Raw genomic sequence first — 14,653 nt, 5'->3', positions numbered from 1 at the left:
AAAGTTTTTCCTAGGCTGGTTTTCGTTTGTTTGTTGTTTCAACAATAAATTTCTTTGGGGCTATATAAATGAAAAATGTAGGAGAGTCATTTGAATATGAACATTTGAAAAGTAGATTTGTCTGTCATGCTGTGAGTGGTAGATACTGCATTTTCCCAAGAGCTTGAAATCTATATCTAGTTTCAGTGAAATAGAACAGATATGGAATATTTTTAACACAAAAGTGGAACATGAAAAAAAAAATTAAGACCCTAGCCTCTTGCTTAAAGAAGGGACATAGTATTTTGGAAGCAAAATTTACATGAGCCAACCTCATAAAGATGTAGATAACCCTGGAAAATGTTGCAGCTACATTTGGCACAATTGTGTTTTGACTCCCTCTTGTTTAACAGTTCTTGTCAGTCTTAGTTTCTCTGTTTTCTTTCAAGGGAGAATCATAGAAGCCAGAGTTTCTAGTGTTCTCAGGATTCAAGGTCAAATCCAAGGGATCAGGGAGAGAGAAATGCCTACCTGTGGTGACTTGTTTCTCGCTGATACTAGCCCAGCAAAACAAAAAGGAGCTTTCTCTTTAAATAATTGGTAGGACAAGTTGTAATCTGACAGAATACAATGTATGCATTCAGTTCCGAAACCATGTAAATAATTCAAAATAATGCCACATTTAGCCAATGGGAAAAAAAAAAAAACAACAATATTCCTTCTTCCATTACATGGCAGTGAAGCTGTAGTAAATAAGTAGTGGTTGGGTTAAAGTGTTTGGGTAAGATCTGAATAATGATTTTAAAAATTAATGGATATAGTAAAAATTAATAAAAATATATATCATGAAATTTTACACTGGAGGGGGAAAAATGTCACTTTCTAAAAAAATATAACCTAACCCCTGAAATGCCTTTCAGAGCCTGGTACGTGGATGGCCGAGTTCTGGTGGTGATAGTTACCTTTGGCATAATTCTCCCTCTGTGTCTCTTGAAGAACTTAGGTAAGGACAGATTTTGTTTTTATCATATTCTGCAGTGCCCCAGTGAATCAGAAACTGAGTAAACATGGACAGCATTGCCCTCTGCTTCCCTTCTGCATGCGCTCAAAGATTAAGTGCATGATAAATTGCAAGTATTAATCGGTCCCAACTTTAATATGGGATAAAAACAATAGTCCGTATGTGACCTCCTAAACAATCCCTCTACTGAGCTGTGGAGGGGAGAAGGGAGGTTCTGGGGCCAGGACAGACAGGGCTATTTTCAAAAGTACAACTTATAAGCTACTCTGAGAAAAGTCCAAAAAATGGAATTCTCTTCATACGAAGTCTTAACTATCATCATTATTTAGATAAATATATTTTCAAATCTAATATGGAGACAGAAAGCTGCCTAGATTTATACCCACAAGTATTATAAATTTAGAGAGTCTAGCCAGCCTCAATTATTTCTCTTCGAAGTGGGAGAGATAAATCAAAAGTCAGAAATGGTGGATAATCCCCAAGTCATATCCATTTGGCTTTGATCTACTACTTGTTTTTATGCTTGTATTTGAAGACAAGGATGCCTGATGTTAGGGGAATTTCATACATTGAATAATGTGGCCAGACTGCCATCCAGTCAAAAACCTGTAAAATGTATTTACTTTAATTCTGGGCTAATTCAAACAAAAGTTTGGATAAAAGTTCTTCGAATAATAATTATGAGCCTCAGTTTTTTGTTTTGTTTTGGATCAAAATATCAGACCTCTGTAGCTGTTCTGTGAGGTTTATAAATAGATTTTTTTTTAACTACTTAATTTTCCGGTTTCTGCATCTGTGTTTTCCGTACCTATAGAGGTAGCTCTTTTCAGTTAAGTAGAGAAAAGGTCTTCCCCAGGGTTGAAAATAATGCAGTCCTGAGAGGCTACTTAACTCTACCTTTCTAGAGGTCATGGTGGCAATTGGAGATCGCCTAGGCATTCTACAGGGAGCTAGCTAAAGATCCCCAGATACTCAATTTACCACTGGAAATTCGCTTCATCTACTTTCTCTCATCTGGGGAGAAAAGTATTATAACTGACATTCAGTATGCACACAATAAGTGCATAATAAAGAGCTATTGAGGGGATCAAGGAGTAAATGGGTTTGCCCATAGGAGTCCATCAGAGTCCACCAATACAGACTTACAACAAAAATTGGAAGGCTCTTTTCCGCTGGATTCTGGGAGTCTGTGTTCTCTAGTGTGCAGGGAGAGTTGGAATCAAAACACATAATATAATGTTTTTATTCAGAGCCCCATTTTTTTGCCAAATAAAGTAGCACTGTCAAATAATAAATCTTGTATTCGCTTGGGCATGTATGTTTATTATTGGAGCTCTAAAATATGCTTGAAATAATGCATTGAAATAAATGAGGTGATGACTTTTGAAATAATAACAGTTTATGATGGGTAGCTCCAAAATTTTTAAAAATGGAAAAAAAGAAATAATTTATTTTTTACTTTTTTTAAAGGGTATCTTGGCTATACTAGTGGATTTTCCTTGAGCTGTATGGTTTTTTTCCTAATAGTGGTAAGTGCTGATTGAAATGGCTGGTTTGGTTTTGTGACAGTACAATGGCATGTAATAATTATTCATTATTTGGCTTTACTAAAGTCCATACTGCTTCTACTATACTTCTTAATACCAGGTTATTTACAAGAAATTTCAAATTCCCTGCATTGTTCCAGAGCTAAATTCAACAATAAGTGCTAATTCAACAAATGCTGACATGTGTACGCCAAAATATGTTACCTTCAATTCAAAGGTAAGTTTCCTGATCCCTTGCAGATGAAACGAGCATTTTTATTAAGGGCATTCTATTTCTCATACTTGTAATTGCACTGTTTTGAATGTATTAGTTCTCAAAAGAACACATGGTACCATTGCTTCTAGATTACACATCTATGTAGAGATCCTTGAGAAATATACAAATATTGTATTTTACACTCTCTCTTACCAGTAAGCATTCCCTGTCAAAATCTCATTCTGGATAATTGTCTCAGCTTTTCCTGTGTAGAGTGCTAGGTGATGCTTCAAAAACAGATTAGGAACATCCTTTGCCCCCTGGTTCTGGTGATGACAGAAAGGAATACTGCAGACTTCCTCAGCTTGCACAGTTGAAATGTAGATGCCACCACAAACTGACACTTAAAAGACACTCACACTATTAAAATATTGTTGACACCGATGGGAAACAGAGGATTATAGAGTCAGTCAGGCTTGGATTTGAATCCTCAGGCAAGTCACCCAACCTCTTGAGTAAAAATAAGGATTCTATTCTGTATCTTACAAGGTTTTGTTAGAATACGCCTGGCATAGTGCATCAGCAGAGTTAGGGCATAAGATGGGCTAGTTTTCACTTCTTTTTGCATAGGAAGTTAGATTGAGTTTGAGAGTTTCAAAGAGCCTTATCTAAGAAAACTAAATAGATTGGATTCTCTCTCTTTCTCTCTAACTGTAAGGATATAGCCAAAGCAGTGCAATATGAAACAGATTTTCTTTTCAGAGGATATCTTTTAAGTCTGATTCCATGCACCTGATGTAGAGCAAAGAGCAGTAAACTAGAGGTGGGAGTGCTGGGACAGTCACCTGACCTGTTGGAGGGAGCCAGGAGAACAGCCATAGTCTGCCTACTGCTTGGGATTGCTGTGGGGACCCAGTGAGCTATCCTAGGAAGAGTGCCATGTAACTGGCTCATGCTGTATAAACAGGGGTGTTGTATACCTGGAGTATATAAAATACGCCGTAGGTGAGCCAAATCCAAAGTCCCTCTGTGACAAGTGGCTAATGGCTCTAGCTAGATAAGCTCTCTTAGAAAAGCTGCTTCTATTTTGGAGATCAAAACCCTCCTAATAACCGAATAATCCAGGGATTCTGAAGAGCTGTCAGATGAAAAGAGCTCAGAAATACTGAAGCTGTGTCATTTTTATGGTAAAAGTGTTTTTCCTAATGTCTGTTCTTTTCTCTCAAATAGACCGTGTATGCTTTACCAACCATTGCATTTGCATTTGTCTGCCACCCATCAGTCCTGCCAATTTACAGTGAGCTTAAAGAGTAAGAAATTTGTTTAATTTTTTAATCTTAATCGTTTTACATCTCCTCATTAATAGGCAAGTATGGAATTAAAATAAACAGACTTGTCTAATGAACGTAGGTGGATTCATCACCTAGCTTCAACATTTACTCACATCCTGCCATTCTTAAACAAGCATTGTATTTTAAGAATCAAGAAAGCAAGAAAAATCAGAAACTTGCAGTATTTGGGGGGGGGGGTCATAAACATAAAAAGTAGCCAACCATGTGGGCTTTTTCATTAATTGGTTTTTCGAATATTGCATCACTGAGGACAGTTTAAGTATTTGTGTTGCTTTCCATTATGTATGCATATTTTGCAAGTGGGTGATAATTTTCAGATTCATCTGTAAACTGCTAAATACATTGTCTCTGATTGCCTGTTGGTTTGGGAGAAAAGGCTGGTAAATCAGACAATAAGACATCAATGTTAAGGCCACAAACTAGGAAAAGAGAATATTGCTGTTCATTTTTAACTATTAAGAAAATTCTATGGATTTATTGATTTATTTTTGATTGCTGGTTTTAAGAAAATTAAGGCCTGCTTATAAACTTCTTCATGTGTTCTCTTTTTAGCCTACGGTTATCAAACATAAACAAAAATAGTCACCATAGCATAATCTTAAAAACTTAGAAAAGATAGACAATATTGGTATTTATTTCCATTTTGAAACAAAGTTGATGTCATTTAGAATTGAATCCACTCATTTTTTTCATATTTAATTGATACATGGCTAAATTTTAAACCATCTACATCTATGTGTATATACATCACTCCTAGTTTGTGATCCTCTATTTGGAGAATTTAAATGTATCTTTGGCATCTTTTTTTTTTTCCTGCCACAATATTTTTAATTACGTACAAAGGTCTGACATGTCACCCAGGGACCCATTTCACCCACTGCTCTGTTTGGCTGCCAGTCTTTTGTCTCTCTCTTCAGCAATGGTGAGGTAGATACCCTTTCCTCGGGGAAGAGAAATCCATGATTTGTTGCCCTTGTCTTTGGCATCTTTTAATAGTTCAGCTTTTCGTTATAGTTTTTAATTTTCTCAAGTGTATACGTCTCAATTTTTCTTTACTTTTTTTTTTTTTTCGAGACAGAGTCTCACTCTGTCACCCGGACTATAGTGCTATAGTATGATCTCAGCTCACTGCAGTCTTAACTTCCCAGGGTCAAGCAATCCTCCCACCTCAGCGTCTCAGGTAGCTGGAACTACAGGCACATGCCCGCACGCCCAGCTAACTTTTGTATTTTCTGTAGACACAGAGTTTCACCACGTTGCCCAGGCTGGTCTTGAGCTCCTGAGCTCAGATGATCCGCCCGCCTCGTCCTCCCAAAGTGCTGGGATTACAGGCGTGAGCCGCCGCGCCCAGCCTACTTCTCAATTTTTCTTGTTTTCCATACTCCCATGGCATCCCAGATTCCTTGTTATGACATAATCAAATGTTATGACTATCTGTGGTCTGTTGTTTATTGAATACCAGTCTTGCAGATTAATTGTTTGGGCAGTTAAAGAAACTTAGAGGGTCATCCCAACCCCAGAGTGAACTTGACCTGAGAGATGGAGCCCTTCATCATTCCAGCTGTGATCTCTTGGGCGCTTGGTGCACTGGAGACCTGCAGACTTCCAGGTGCATCCCTGAGGCCACCCAATGGGAAAATCAGAACCTAAAACAGCAGCTTTAGAGACAGAACACCTTAGGTCAAGTTCCAGCTCTGCCGCTAATCTCTGGAGCTAGGAGAACAGCACTGATTTTTTTCTGCATGTTTTCCTTTGTCCAGCTAGTGTGGAGATAATATCAAGGCCAAATATTTTAAAAATGCTGTCTGCCCTTCCGATGAGAACTTGATATTCTTTTAAAAGAATGGGGAAGAACACTTACGGGAGTGTAGTTCCATGAATCTCCGTGGATCAATACCAATTCGGTGTAAGACAGGTTATTTTCAACTGGCATAACTGCCAGGGGTAATTTCAGCTGTTCAGATCTTCCCTAACCTGATAGAGGCAAAGTTAAATTAGTATTCTTCAATGTTAACACTGGCGCTTAAATTCAGTGATATGATTTTTAATTTTTAACATTTATTTGTTTTTAGCCGATCACAGAAAAAAATGCAGATGGTTTCAAACATCTCCTTTTTCGCCATGTTTGTTATGTACTTCCTGACTGCCATTTTTGGCTACTTGACATTCTATGGTAAGTAATTTCTACTGGTACATAAATATAAGTAGTTGTAAACAAATTAGTAAAAATCAATGTTGAAATAACTTTTAACATGAAAGGCAAAGAAAGCAACAAAGCTATCCATTGGTTTTTCTAGTTTTTTCTTCTACTTAAAGCAATGGTGATCTTTACATGTTCATGCAGACTGCAGAATAAAATATTTACTAAAACAATATTTATAATTTTTTTCTCCTAACTGTGTCCTTAAAAGAAATTGCATTTTAGAAGCATGCTAACTTTACTGAGGAAGGTTTAAAACTACATCAGACAAGGCTTTCCTAATTGACACTGCAAATTGGGTCAGATTCCATTAATAGAATGGAGAGACAGAGACAGATGCTGAAAGTGAGAAAGAGCAGAGTGCTACACTCATGACACTCTGAGTTAATTAAAAATGAAACTCCTAATTGTTCACTGGAAGTCGGAGCCTTGCAAAGATCTGAAGGAATGATATAGAAAATTTTAAAAAATGAAATCTGAAAAAGGGAACAAGGTTTCATATGTAACCTTTACTGACCCTGAATGAACAGTTTACCGGCTTTTACTGCTTCTTCATCCTCTCCTATTCAAATTATCCTGAAACTTTAGTTAATACCTTTCATTATCTTTATAATTGGGGACCTAATTTAAATATATATATGTGTGTTTATATATGTGTGTGTGTGTACCTATATATATATGTATATCTGTATGTATTTCACAATCTTCTCTACTAAATAATAATGCTTTGGAACTTTTTATCATAAACACAAATGTCTCAAAATTAAGCACATTTAAAAATTATTAATTCAGCCTGGAGAAAAAGGCTGCTCTGATTATACAGATGTTATTATTATCATTTTCACTAGCAATAGAGAATAGCATTGTCTAATGAATTCATAAATACCATATTTAATTTTTACATAAAAATGGTGTTGCTAAGGTGCCTACAGAGTTTCAGGGCTGCAGTGCGTATAGGGAGAGAGAGGCGGAGAACTTAATGTTACTTGAAGTCTTACCGTTGTCTTGTTCAAGCTATAATTTTTCTTTGTAAATGCATTATTTTCACATAGAATAGAACACCAAACACTTTTATTACTCTTGGATTAAATAAAAAGGCTTAGCTATTTTTAAGTGGTTAGTTATTTTGAATTAAGGAAATTAGAACTAGTGAGATTCGTATTATAACTTATGGTTCTGTTTTGGAAACTGAGACCAAGCTCTATGGTACAGATTAGCATTTGAATTCCATGCTGAGAACCTTGAGACTGGTGCAGTGAGAAGCCCTTGCAGGAGACAGGAGGGGAAATTATCTCTTGTCAAAAGACTGAGCAGTTTCATACTCTATGTGACTGCCATTCTAGCTTTGTTAGTCTTTAAAATAACACTTTCTGAAGTTCTGAGTTGAGAAAAAGTTCAAAGTAGTACATAAGGCCAGGTGTGGTGGCTTGTACCTGTAATCCCAGCATCTTGGGAGGCCTAGGTAGGTGGATAGCTTGAGCCTAGGAGTTCGAGACCAGCCTGGGCAACTTAATGAGACCCCCATCTCTACCAAAAAAATATATATATATACAAAAATTAGCCACACATGGTGGCACACGCCTGTAGTCCCAGCTACTCAGGAGGCTGAGGCAGGAGAATTGCTTGTGCCCATGAAGCAGAGGTTGCAGTGAGCCAACATGGCACTATGGCAACCACACTGCAGCCTGGGTGAAAGAGCAAAACCCTGTCTCAACACACACACACACACACACACACACACACACACACACACACACAGTAGTACATAAACTAATTTTTTTTTTTTACAAGAACAATATACATGGAAGAGTGGAATTATTTCCTGATGGTGAAATTTCAGCTAGTGCCTCTGCTGCTTGGCCACTTGAAGTTGACTTAACAAGAGAAGAGTTTGAAACAAGCGCCAAGGTGGCTTGTAGCACCCCCCCACCCCCACCCCCACCCTCCCTGAGCAAGCCTGTGGTCGTTTGGCATGGTTTGAAGAGTAGAGGGAAAGTCTAGATTAAGAGCAGCTTCGTGCTTCAACTGTATGTTTCATTTTCAAGCCCAGTGTACTCCTAGGTTTAATGTAGTCTAAATTAAGCATTCCCACCCCATGTAGCTTCTTCTAGTGATTATTTTAAATTCTTTTGCTAAGTTGCATATGCACAGTGGAGCATGTCTTACATAGAGATTTTTCTTTCCAACTTAATTGTTTTAATAGACATTTCAAAACATTACTTTACTTGCCCTTTAGTTTACAAATTCTTTGTTGTTCAGAAAAACTGATATACTTTATCTCCCTTTAAAACCCTCTTGCTTTTCCCTCATTTCAGACAACGTGCAGTCAGACCTCCTTCACAAGTATCAGAGTAAAGATGACATTCTTATCCTGACAGTGCGGCTGGCTGTCATTGTTGCTGTGATCCTCACAGTGCCGGTGTTATTTTTCACGGTGAGTAAGGGCCTCGGTGCAATATGAGAAAACCTGAGGTCTCAGCTTTCCTTCTGCCTGCAGGAGCCCGTTGCAGAGAAAGCCTGCCCCAGGTAACTTTCCTCGGTTATTGAATCTGCATCTGGGAAAGATCCCAAGACTCAGTTCAGGCTGTTTGAAAAGCAAGTGGCATTCAGTGCATCAGGGAGCCTCTGATGCAGTGAATCTTCATTCTAATTAATCTGACCCTGTTCCTTACAAAGAAATGACAACAGAATGTTCAAATCTCAGTCAGACATGAAGAGAGAATGTAAAAAATCAGAAATGAACACTCAAGTCTTAGATAAATCAAAGACAGAAATTACACCCCCCCACAAAGGAAAACTCTACTCTTCTATAAATAAAAATACTTTCCCTCTTAAGTCAAGCCCCAGAACTTCCAAAACTGTTAAACTATCTATAAATTCACTAGGCATTACAAAACATTTCATGAATTCATGTGCACCAATAAATCAGTTACTCTGTGGAGAAATGTCAGTATTGGCATGCTGTAGGCATTTACAGAATCTTTGTTTTCTCTTCTTGCAGGTTCGTTCATCTTTATTTGAACTGGCTAAGAAAACAAAGTTTAATTTATGTCGTCATATCGTGGTTACCTGCATACTCTTGGTTGTTATCAACTTGTTGGTGATCTTCATACCCTCCATGAAGGATATTTTTGGAGTCGTAGGTATGGCTTCATGACTTTGTGCTTCTCATTCTACTGTAGCTGTTTGGAGGGAAAATTTCACAATAGCAATACTAAATTTTCTCTCTTTTTTTATTTTATAGGAGTTACATCTGCTAACATGCTTATTTTCATTCTTCCTTCATCTCTTTATTTAAAAATCACAGACCAGGATGGAGATAAAGGAACTCAAAGAATTTGGGTATGTCTCTTGCCAGCCACTCTAACTTTTCTGATTAGTTTTCCATTTAAATTTACAAAATAAATAGTCCACCTTTCTATCAAGACTACTTTCAGTTGCCTTGAAAGGAGGCAGAAGCCCTGTAGCTTTGCTACTTGGGAGACATTTAAAATATCATATCAGAATCTTCTCCCGTCCCTCCAAATATCTTTTCTGATTTTACTCTTTTTTTGTTTGAGACGGAGTCTCGCTCTGTCACCAAGGCTGGAGTGCAGTGGCATGATCTCAGCTCACTGTAAGTTCCACCTCCCAGGTTCACGCCATTCTCCTGCCTCAGCATCCTGAGTAGCTGGCAACCACCACCATGCCTGGCTAATTTTTTTTTTTTTTTTGTATTTTTTTGTAGACATGGGGTTTCACCATGTTAGCCAGGATGGTCTGCATCTCCTGACCTCGTGATCCGCCCGCCTTGGCCTCCCCCATGGTGGGATTATAGGCATGAGCCACCGTGCCCGGCCCTCTGGTTTTACTCTTATTGTGCCTCAGCTTTTGTTCTGATCCAGGGTATGGCCAGTCAGAAGAATGGACATTCATCCTCCTGTGTCTCTATAGGACAGTGTCTAGTCTTTAGCAAGAGAGGAATTGACGAGGGACTCACAGAGGTTATGCAGTCCACTGTTTCCATATGATTTCTACTCATGTAACTCCTCCCTACAGCCCAGGGAACATGCAATGCCTTAATTAAAATGTCTGAGTTAGCTTAAATAGTCTTTTTATTATTTGACAGATATGCTTTGGAACAACAGACCTGGATTCAAAAACTGCCTTTCTATGTTGGGATCCTTGTTTCCAGGTCTGATGAGGTTCAAGGGCATCTTGAAGGTGGTGCACTTGGAGACAGTGAGGGAAGCAGGGGTGAAGTGGCTGGTACCTGAGTCCCTTCTGGAGCTCCATTTTGCTTGGCCTCAGAGAAGGCTTCCTACTTGCCCTCCCAGCTGGTGAAAGCACTGCAATTGTACCTGTTACCTGAGTCAACAGATCCAGATGAGAAGTGTAGGCAGGAGGGTCATCCCTGTGCATTTAGGAAAAGCAGCACTGATGCTATTAGAGCATCCAGTTCTCCAACATGATCACCCCTGAAACCTTAATTCCCAAATCTTTCCAAGACTTACCTGTAGGGGCTTAATGAGGACAGAGAGGATGAAGCAGTCACTCTGGCACAATGGGACAGTATATTCAGACTAAATCTGAAAATGGTGGAGGCCTGCTGTCCATGAATTCTGAGCTTCTCCAACCCTGGTCCCATAATAAAACGAGTAGTAGGGTCTGCCAAATGGCATTAGACAAGGGCTCCATCTGTGTAGGGATCACTGGGAGTTAGACTGAACCCAGGATGATATGCCATGTGCAGCCATCTCAACCCCCAATTCGCTCCTCTCCTTCCCTAGCTCTTTCTCCTCCTCCAGTTTCCAGTCCAGCCCTGTTGGCTCTCAGAATGCATCATCCTTCTCCCTGCAGCGCTCTCACTGAACATGCTCAAGCACAAGGAACATGTAATCTTGTGTTCTCTGGATTCTGGATTTAGTAATCTGTATTAGTCTGTTCTCACACTGCTAATAAAGAAATACCCGAGATTGCTTCCAAGATAGCCAAATAGGAACAGCTCCAGTCTGCAGCTCCCAGCAAGATTGTAGAAGATGGGTGATTTCTGCATTTCCAACTGAGGTACCTGGTTCATCTCATTGGGACTGGTTGGACAGTGGGTACAGCCCACGGAGGGCAAACTGAAGCAGGGTGGGGCATCGCCTCACCCAGGAAGCACAAGGGGTCAACGGATTTCCCTTTCTTAGCCAAGGGAAGCCATGACAGACTATACCTGGAGAAACGGTACACTCCTGACCAAATATTGCACTTTTCCCACAGTCTTAGCAACTAGCAGACCAGGAAATACCCTCCCATGTCTGGCTCAGTGGGTCCCATGCCAGTGGAGCCTTACTCACTGCTAGCGCAACAGTCTGAGATCGACCTGCGAGGCTGCAGCTTGATCCAGGGGGGAATCCACCATTCCTGAGGCTTGAGTAGCTCACAGTGTAAACAAAGAGGCCGAGAAGCATGAGATGGATGGAGCCCACTGCTGCTCATCAAGGCCTACTGCCTCTATAGAGTCCACCTCTGGGGACAGAGCAGAGCAGAAAAAAAGGCAGCAGACAGCTTCTGCAGACTTAAATGTCCCTGTCTGACAGCTCTGAAGAGAGCAGTGGTTCTCTCGGCACGGCATTTGAGCTCCAAGAACAGACAGACTGCTGCCGCAAGCAGGTACCTGACTGGGAAACACCTCCCAGCAGGGGCTGACTGACACCTCACACACACAGGTGCCCTGCTGGGACGAAGCTTCCAGAGGAAGGATCAGGCAGCAATATTTGCTGTTTTGCAGCCTTTGCTGGTGATACCCAGGCAAACAGGTTCTGGAGTGCACCTCCAGCAAACCCCAACAAATCTGCAGCTGAGGGGTCTATTAGAAGGAAAACTAACAAAGAGAAAGGAATAGCATCAACATCAACAAAAAGGTCATCCACACCAAAGCCCCATCTACAGGTCACCAACATCAAAGACCAAAGGTAGATAAAACCACAAAGTTGAAGAGAAACCAGAGCAGAAAAGCTGAAAATTCCAAAAAGCAGAGCACCTCTTCTCCAAAGGATCGCAGTTCCTCACCAATAAGGAAACAATACTGAATGAAGAATGAGTTTGACGAGTTGACAGAAGTAGGCTTCAGAAAGTCGGTAATAACAAACTTCTCCAAGCTAAAGGAGGATGTTCTAACCCATTGCAAGGAAGCTAAAAACCATGAAAAAAGATTAGATCAATGGCTAACCAGAATAAACAGTGTAGAGAAGACCTCAGATGACCTGATGAAGCTTAAAACTACAGCACGAGAACATCATCACCCATGCACAAGCTTCAATAGCCGATTTGATCAGGTGGAAGAAAGGGTATCAGTGATTGAAGATCAAATTAATGAAATAAAGCTAGAAAAGAAGTTTAGAGAAAAAAGAGTGAAAAGAAATGAACAAACCCTCCAAGAAATATGTGACTATATGAAAAGACCAAATATACGTTCAATTGGTGTTCCTGAAAGTGACAGCGAGAATAGATCCAAGTTAGAAAACACTCTTCAGGATACTATCCAGGAGAACTTCCCCAACCTAGCAAGGCAGGCCAGTATTCAAATTCAGGAAATACAGAAAACACCATGATACTCCTCGAGAAGAGCAACCCCAAGACACATAATTGTCAGATTCACCAAGGTTGAAACGAAGGAAAAAATGTTAAGGGCAGCCAGAGAGAAAGGTCAGGTTACCCACAAAGGGAAGCCCATCAGACTAACAGCAGATCTCTCGGCAGAAACCCTACAAGCCAGAAGAGAGTGGGGGCCAATATTCAACATTCTTAAAGAAAAGAATTTTCAACCCAGAATCTCATATCCAGCCAAACTAAGCTTCATAGGTGAAGGAGAAATAAAATCCTTTACAGACAAGCAAATGCTGAGAGATTGTGTCACCACCAGGCCTGCCTTACAAAAGCTCCTGAAGGAAGCACTAAACATAGAAAGGACCAACCAGTACCAGCCACTGCAAAAACATGCCAAATGGTAAAGACTAGTGATGCTATGAAAAAACCGCATCAACTAACGAGCAAAAAAAACAACTAACATCATAATGACAGGATCAAATTCAAACATAACAATATTAACCTTAAGTGTAAATGAGCTAAATACCCCAATTAAAAGACACAGATTGGCAAATTTGATAAAGAGTCAAGAACCATCAGTGTGCTGTATTGAGGAGACCCATCTCACATGCAAAGACGCACATAGGCTCAAAATAAATGGATGGAGGAAGATCGACCAAGCAAATAGAAAGCAAAAAAAAAAGAAAAGAAAAAAGAAAAAAACGGGAGTTGCCATCCTAGTCTCTGATAAACCAGACTTTAAACCAATAAAGGTCAAAAGAGATAAAGAGGGCCACTACATAGTGGTAAAGGGATCAATTCACCAAGAAGAGCTAACTATTCTAAATATATATGCACTCAACACAGGAGCACCCAGATTCATATAGCAAGTCCTTAGAGACCTACAAAGAGACTTAGATTCCCACACAATAATAATGGGAGACTTTAACACCCCACTGTCAATATTAGACAGATCAATGAGACAGAAGGTTATGGAGGATATCCAGGACTTGAACTCAGCTCTGCACCAAGCAGACCTAATAGACATCCACAGAACACTCCACCCCAAATCAACAGAATATATATTATTCTCAGCACTACATTGCACTTATTCTAAAATTGGCCACATAATTGGTAGTAAAATACTCAGCAAATTTTAAAAAAAACAGAAATCACAAAAAAACTGTCTCTCAGACACAGTGCAATCAAATTAGAACTCAGGATTAAGAAACTCACTGAAAACCACACAACTACATGGAAACTGAACAACCTGCTCCTGAATGACTACTGGGTAAATAACAAAATGAAGGCATTAATAAAGATGTTCTTTGAAACCAAAGAGAACAAAGATACAACATACCAGAATCTCTGGGACATATTTAAAGCAGTGTGTACAGGCAAATTTATAGCACTAAATGCCCACAAGAGAAAGCAAGGAAGATCTAAAATCGACAACCTAACATCACAATTAAAAGAACTAGAGAAGCAAGAGCAAACACATTCAAAAGCTAGCAGAAGGTAAGAAATAACTTAGATCGGAGCAGAATTGAAGGAGATAGAGACACACATACACAAAAAAACCCTTCAAAACATCAGTTTATCCAGGGGCTGGTTTTTTGAAAAGATCAACAAAATAGATAGACTGCTAGCAAGACTAATAAAGAAGAAAAGAGAGAAGAATCAAATAGACACAATTAAAAAATGATAAAGGGATATCACCACCGATCCCACAGAAACACAAACTACCATCAGAGAATACTATAAACACCTCTATGCAAATAAACTAGAAAATCCAGAAGAAATGTA

At 39.4% G+C, this 14,653-nt stretch overlaps 1 protein-coding gene across 6 annotated transcripts in view; it reads left to right on the top strand.

Moving 5' to 3' along the window:
- Positions 1 to 14,653, top strand: part of SLC38A1 (solute carrier family 38 member 1) — an 87,056-nt gene that overhangs the window by 62,749 nt on the left and 9,654 nt on the right. For 5 of the 6 annotated variants that reach the window (XM_025401127.1, XM_025401126.1, XM_025401128.1 and 2 more), the window contains 8 exons: positions 900 to 982; positions 2,471 to 2,529; positions 2,648 to 2,764; positions 3,974 to 4,053; positions 6,168 to 6,268; positions 8,611 to 8,729; positions 9,297 to 9,438; positions 9,540 to 9,637. In XM_025401127.1, coding sequence (XP_025256912.1) covers positions 900 to 982; positions 2,471 to 2,529; positions 2,648 to 2,764; positions 3,974 to 4,053; positions 6,168 to 6,268; positions 8,611 to 8,729; positions 9,297 to 9,438; positions 9,540 to 9,637 — 799 coding nt within the window. Of the gene's footprint in view, positions 1 to 899; positions 983 to 2,470; positions 2,530 to 2,647; positions 2,765 to 3,973; positions 4,054 to 6,167; positions 6,269 to 8,610; positions 8,730 to 9,296; positions 9,439 to 9,539; positions 9,638 to 11,064; positions 11,614 to 14,653 lie in introns of those variants that run through there. The other variant, XM_025401125.1, reaches the window with a different exon arrangement.

The sequence above is a fragment of the Theropithecus gelada genome, chromosome 11 (assembly GCF_003255815.1).
Source record: "Theropithecus gelada isolate Dixy chromosome 11, Tgel_1.0, whole genome shotgun sequence".
Classification (NCBI taxonomy): Eukaryota; Metazoa; Chordata; class Mammalia; order Primates; family Cercopithecidae; genus Theropithecus; species Theropithecus gelada.
The sequence above is the reverse complement of the archived record's forward strand: the minus strand, read 5'-3'. Positions and strand labels throughout refer to the sequence as shown.